The sequence below is a fragment of the Nymphaea colorata genome, chromosome 7 (assembly GCF_008831285.2).
Source record: "Nymphaea colorata isolate Beijing-Zhang1983 chromosome 7, ASM883128v2, whole genome shotgun sequence".
In the NCBI taxonomy this organism is placed as follows: domain Eukaryota; kingdom Viridiplantae; phylum Streptophyta; class Magnoliopsida; order Nymphaeales; family Nymphaeaceae; genus Nymphaea; species Nymphaea colorata.
Genome location: NC_045144.1, coordinates 8418933 through 8426173, shown reverse-complemented (window position 1 = coordinate 8426173; position 7241 = coordinate 8418933). Strand labels below are relative to the sequence as shown.

Sequence of the window (7241 nt, the reverse complement as noted above, 5' to 3'; positions counted from 1 at the left end):
GGAGGCTTCCTTCATCAGTAGCTCTACTTCCATCACTCCAGCAAGCGATGCCAAAAATAAAACGCCCACTACTCTCTCTCACTAAAGCAGACACATCCCTATTGTCCTTGTTAAGATGTACTGTAATGTGGATATTGTAGACAGTTCCATTCTCCCACCTCCAGCAGCTCCACGGTAGCCCTACCTCAAACCAAGTTTGGATAGCTTGCCTGTTACTATGCTTCCAGTCTCTAGAAATGATGAAATCTGTGCAATACCTCCATAGTGCCTTACCACTAAAGTTCATAGCGTGTTTTCCCTCATGTTTGCAGTTGTTGCGTCATTTCCATATATGCCAGAGGATTATGTGCAGTAAATTCTTCCAGTACTTGAAAAGGATCCTGTTTTTAAATTTACGAGAAGTCCACCAAATAAGAGCTTCCTTAACAGTTATAGGCTGGAAATTACTATGCCCAAACTTCCTTATAACCAAGTGCCACAGGCTTTTGATTTCCTCGCAATGAAGGAAAACATGGTTAATATCTTCTTGAGCTTTATTGTAGATATAACATTGGAAGCAAGTTGAAGACCTCTCTTTTGGGCTCTTGCATCAACATGGAGGCGACCTTCAACTACCAAGTAGGTCATCCATGTAGCACGGGGAGGGGCTCCAACTTTTCAAATAGAATTCCTCTAAGGCTGAACGGTACTGCCAGCACGCGGCACATCCCAAATATGGTGTCATGACGGTGGACGGTTGCCACTGTCCACCCATTCTAGTATGCCCTGCCGGCTGTCCTCAAGGACCGGAACTTGCATCGGAATGCTCATAGAATCAAAAAACAATTGGACATAGGTTTCCTGATCAGCAAGTATCTCTTTAACAGAGCAGTTTATGGTGTCTAGAACAAGGGGCCAATGAGCAAGTGCAATCTTATTAGCGATGATAACACCATTCCACCGGTCACGCCAAAATTTGACTCTAGAACCATTATAGACTCTCCAATGAACTTGAAATTCAATAAGCTGCCTACATTTGATCACCCTCTTCCATAAAAAGGATTCACTCCCGCTGAGTTTATAATGCCACAAACTTTTCTTAACTGAATATTTGACCTTGACAAGATCAGTCCAAAGAGAATCCTGTGTGATTGCTTTGACCCCAAGAAAATAGAAGTTGGCCCTATTAACATCCACCATGTAACGAAGTCCAACTCCACCCTTCACCTTTGGCTTACAAAGCGTCGCCCAACTGATAAGGTGCAACCCTTTTGCCTCCTTGTTGTTCCCTCAAATGAAACCTGAACACAACCTGTCAAGTTTATGACAAATAGACAAGGGAATCCATACGACCATCATCCAATAGTTAGGGATAGACGACAATACATGTTTAACCAAGCAAAGTCTACTGGCATAAGAGAGTAGCTTCTGCTTCCAGCCAGCATGCTTCTGATTAACTTTAATCACAAGATGTTCACATTGGCTCGCAAAGATGGCCTGAATCTGGAGAGGCAAGCCCAAATGTATGACTGAAAAATTGCCCATTCTCCAACCCGTAATTGTACAAAGTTTGCTGCATTCCAACTCCGAAAAGTTGAAAAAGGAAACAGATGTCTTGTTGGGATTAACTTTGAGACCCGAGGTTGCCTCAAACTCAGCGAGCCAATCTTTAAGGCCTAGAAAACACTTTTCTTTTCCTTCAATGAAAATGAGAACATCATAAAAAAAGGATGAGTGGATAGAGCTTAAACAACTAACCTTGGGAGCCAAGATCCTTCCTACTTGCAAATTGGTCAGAAAGCTGCGGCTAAGTACTTCCATCGTAACGACGAACAGGTAGGGGGACAAGGGATCTCCCTGCCTCAACCCCCTTCTGGTGTAAAACCAGGAACCTTCCTTGCCATTAATGAGAAGCGCAGAGGACACAATAGAAACCACAGTCATAATCCGCCTGACCCAGTTGGAACGAAAGCCTAGAAACTTAAGTCCATTCTCCAAAAATTGCCAATTCACCCTGCCATAAGCCTTGCTAAGAACGATTTTAACACATGCCGCCTTAGACTTTCTACGGGCGAGGGAGTGGACCACCTCTTGGCTCAAAAGAATGCTATCTTGAATGCTACGGCCCATCATAAAAGCCGACTGATTTCGACCAAGAATTCGGCTCAGAATAGGTCTCATCCGCAGGACCATGATACGAGTGAGGAATTTGAGGATGCCATTGAAAGAGAGATAGGTTGGAACTTGTCCATGGTGCTGGGTCCCTCTTCTTTGGGAAGAAGAACAATGTGAGTTTTATTGATCCCCTTAACTATGCGATTGGATCGAAAAAATTCCTTAATAGCGAGGCTCACATTGGGTCCAATAATGGACCAAAACGAAAGATAAAATTGATCGTTGAATCCATCTGGCCCAGTGGCTGAATCCTTATTCGCATTGAAGACTGCCCACTGAATTTCCTCATCACGAATAGGACTAACCAAATACTCATTTTCTTCTGCAGTCACCAACGAACCTGGAGAAACATTAGAAGGAAGAAGGCCAGTTCCAACATTATCAGTCAACATCGGTAGTCATTGCAACAAGATGGACTTGTCTATCATAGTCATTGCACATTCACTTCGATTGGTCGTACATCGGTATTTTGCTATTAAATACAGGAAGCGTATGGAATAATGTCGAAAAAAAATGTTCATTTCGTGCAGCTAGATATCTTCAATTTGTTCCTCAAAGTTCTCTTTATTATGTTCTATTATATATATATATATATATATATATATGACATATAATAATCATGTTCCATTTTAGAAGAAAGTTGTGGCCCATCTTATCAGCCATACACAATACATTTAGATCTATATTAATATTTCTATGAAAAAAAAAAACATTTAACGCATATTGCAAAACATTTGGGGTCTGTATTCTTACGAAAGACTTTGGCTATTATATTTTTACTTTTATTCGTTTTCTCGTCTCCACATAAGACTTGTCTATTAGAACCACATATCATATATGTTAGTGCAGATATAACTAAGCAAATGCGTGCACACTCTAGCAGCCTCCTACCGAAGAAGTGTTCAAACATGAAAAAACAAAAAAACTCAAGTATGTACCTGGTTCGGCGTTTTGATGCATGCATCCACGGGAAAGTAAGCTCTCTTTTTATTCATTGTCTGATGTTCTTGAGAGAAGATGGACCCTCAATATATAGAGTACAGCCACACCATTTTAGGTAAGATAATCACGCAAGAATTTTGGGTAATAAACAAAGCAACAAGATCTTGTAGCCATTCCTGCAAATTCTTTGAATTGCTTTCCTTTTTCTTCTTTCCTATCTAAACAAATTTTGTAATAGGTTCCCTACTTCACATTCCTTTTCTATGGTCAATCTCTCCATGTTTTTCCTTTTTTTTTTGTTGCCGTCACAAGTGTATGATACATGTAACAAAATGGGACATTCATTGAAATATTATTACTGCCTGCGGTTGATTTTCTTCTCAAGTGGGCGCTTGCACGATCCAATGTTTATCAAAATCGGTCTTTTGAATCAGTCCGGAAAGTTAGTTAATTGGTGAACTGAATAGGAAATACAGAATAAAGATCATTGAGAAATCAAATAAATGAAAATATTGTTTTTAGTTTCAAATCAAATGAAAATGGAAAAGAAAAAGCAGAGAAACACCTTTTAGGAAAATAGAACAAGAAGACGGACAATATGTATTTATTAATTAAACACAGCCTACCTTGTCTAAAACTTTTACGTCGTATGTCAAATATATGTGCTTTACAATACATAAATAGAAATGCAAAATAACTTCTCTCTCTCTCTCTCTCTCTCTCTCTCTCTGTATATATCTATATATATATATATATCTATATATATATATATATATATATATACATGAACATTCATGTATCACTTAGTGCACGCATTTGGTATTGTTCCAATTTTCTCAAAGGTTTCCCAAGAGACCACACATTTGGTCTTAAGTTCCCCATAAAGAAATTATCAAAGTAATAGTAAATTGGTAAAGAAAATAGCCATTGCGCATAAATTGTTTACAAGCAATTGTATTGATCCATACATGTTTTTTTATTATGGTTAATCAATAATAAATGGATATAGAGTGTGCCTCTGTGTTAATTATTTTTCATTAATGAGCTATATCTACATTTCTCACATTTCAAAGCCATTTATCAAGAATAAGATGGGAAAAAGGTATTTTATTCGACAATACATTTCCAAAGCAATTTATAATCAAGTGTTGTAAGAAAGTAAGGGTGGAAGGTTGTAAGAAAATGCATCTTGAAATTACAATCGGTCCTTGTATCCAATGGAAAAGGACTCCCATCCTTATAATTTATTATCAAAAAAATAAGGAATAGCTATGCGACCAGCTCTGTGAATAAAATCCCAATAGATGCAATCATAAACTTTCCTCAAAACCAAGCTTTCACATTACGAAACCCCCACGACCCCTCTCTGAGCTGTTAATAGATTCGTGAACTAGAAGGATATTTCCATGGACTAACTGCCCCTGTATAAGCACTCCCTGATCCTCCCCAACAAGGGAAATCTCTTACGTTGACTGTGCTGCAAATTCAGGAATCAAAGAGATATGAGATCGATTGATTTTAGTAACCAATTTACTTGTTTTGGAGTTTTTCCATAGGGATGTCAACCGATTGGATTCCAATCACATACACCTTTAACCATATCTGTTTTTTTGGATATCACATATTTGGATTCGAAACAAACAAAGAAAAGTCACATCTGAATTTGAATCCGAATTTTAAAACAAATTTGGTCGATTTTCAAAAGAGAATTAGATGTATATGATATTTATTTAAAATAAATATGTCCTGAATCCATATCCAAATCAATGTATATTTAGAATTTGAATCCAAATTTGATCAGATGTCATTTCTTTAATCTGAATCGGATCTAATTTCTCCATCGAATACTAAATTTTTTTCCATATCCGACTTTTTTCAGTTCAGGATTCTATATGGACATCATTACTTTCCCATTTCTCATTGAAAATACTTCTATTTTAGTCTCCTCTACACATACTGGCTCTCTAAATTTTTACTTTAACTATTGGCAACATAAAAACTAAAACCCTTTTCTTTTACTTAACAGCAAACTCCAGTAGATCAAATTTCTACTTTGTCACTTAAGGGTGTATTCAAGACCTATAAAATACAGGACCAATTAAGAATTTATTTAAAATGAAGAAAATATTGCTGAAGTCTTTTTCATAGAGTTGCATGTATCAAAAGGCATCTCCCTTTATTCAATTTCCTAGAGAAAACATTAATATTCCTGCATAATCACAAGTTACAATCCCCAACAACCAAGTTGAGGGAGCCCCAGCGGGGACCCGAGCCCTAGATTCCTTGGTTTAAGAACAGTCTTCTTTCACTTTTGCTAATGAAGCCCAATAAAAATTATTTTAAACTTGCAGAACTATGGAACCTTTGAAACTCTTCTATAGTGATCCTTTTGCTTTTCTTCAATTATTGAAAAATTCTTCCCGAAAATATTTTAATTCACATGTTTATTGATGCATTAGCCAGTATTTTTGCAATATTGCTTGTTAAAAAATTTAATTTTTCAAGCCTTGTTATTCAACAACCCGTACTGCTCCAACCATCTTGTTGGCATATTCCACTTCATTATATATATATATATATATATATATATATATATATAATAATTATTTTTTTGTTTTATGTCAAAACAATGGCGTCATGGCCATTCCTATAAATCGATGTGGGTTCTTCGAAATGCCAGCAGGAATCTTGCATGATAAACAAAGCAACAAGATCTTGATGGGTAAGGGAACAATGAAATAAGGCAACTACTAAAAACTGTAGATAAACTTTCCCAATAGAGAAATGAGGTAATGGAGGCAATCCCTGTGATTTTGCTATCAAGAAGAGGGCATTTGCAAGGCTATATAAGGAAGAAATCCATTAGTTGCACATCAAACCTTAATAAAGATCAGAGAAATGGGTCCAACCAAACTCGCCGGTTAGTTGAAGCTAGCAGACCCTGGCTCCAACTGATTCCGTTGTTACCAAGGACACATTGACAGTCCAATAAATGAATTAGTGGAACACAAGCAGATCCTTTAAAATATAGGCCCCTTTTTATTGTACCAAGAATCTACTTAAATTATGGGATATACCAATTGTATATACCACCTGACCACTTAAAGCACATCTTGTAAATATAATTCAACGTAAAATGTTATTTTTATTTATTTTAAAGGGAAAAAAATTATGTTGATATTTTTTACATGGCTATGATTCGAGTTGTCTCGTTTTTGTCCCGGTATATCCCATTTATGCCAGTCCTAAACCCTAAAATCGGACCAGCCAAATCATAAAAAAGTATTTATAAATACTATTTCAACATAATATTAAAATTATTTTTCAAAGAATCATTAACTTTTATTAAAGCTCAAAAAATCACGTCAACCCAACCATCCAAGCAACTCAACTGATGTGGGCCTAAACAAAGGTTAATATGCTCGAGCGACAAGGAGGCAATGGGGAGAACGTTGCCAACGGCCGAGGCTGCAGGGGAGGCAATAGGCAACAGTCTGTTAATAAGGGGAGGGTCTTGCAGGGTGGGGGTTGGGCTAAGCTCGAGCGTGGGGCAGGCACAATAATTTTTTTTAATAATCTTAATTATAGTTATATATTTTTTATAAATATATATAATACATTTATTTTATATTTTTGCATTAAAAATAAACTAAGCTCAACTTGACGAGGCCAACAAAATGGGGCCGGGCTGGCCGGGCATGGGCGGACATGGGCGCCATGCTCACCCCTAGTTGTAGGGGAGGCAACGGCTAAGCCCTTTTTTTCTATTATTATTTAATCTTCAGAAAAACATCGAGGCGAGGGTTTAATAGTGAGATAAATTTGGTTGCTAAAAAGCGCTAATCATGTCTTCTAGCTTTCTTCTTTAATTAATTGGCTGTTTCAATGGGTTTGGTTCTAATTAAGCGTACCACTTGATTTTCCCAAATGAATGAAAACAATATTCCTTTAGGCATATAAAAATATTTTGTTTCACCGAACATTTTCAATACTAAGAAAATACCCTATGTTTGCAATATTCAAAACTTCCTACGCAAGGATACAAACACGATGCGATCAGCAAAATTCTTGTTAAAACCAATTTCTTTGGAAACAACGCTATTAGAGTATGGAATTAAATTGAACTCAACATGGTTCTACTTTGA

General features: G+C 36.8%; 1 protein-coding gene across 1 annotated transcript; it reads right to left on the bottom strand.

The window, feature by feature from the left end:
- Positions 1-720: 720 nt before the first annotated feature.
- On the bottom strand, positions 721-2546 carry LOC116257111 (uncharacterized). Its single transcript, XM_031633725.1, has 4 exons — positions 2334-2546; positions 1738-2121; positions 1389-1482; positions 721-1268 (listed from the first exon to the last, which is right to left on the bottom strand). Exons 1-4 carry the CDS (start codon positions 2544-2546, stop codon positions 721-723), a joined length of 1239 nt encoding a protein of 412 aa, XP_031489585.1.
- Positions 2547-7241: the final 4695 nt, after the last annotated feature.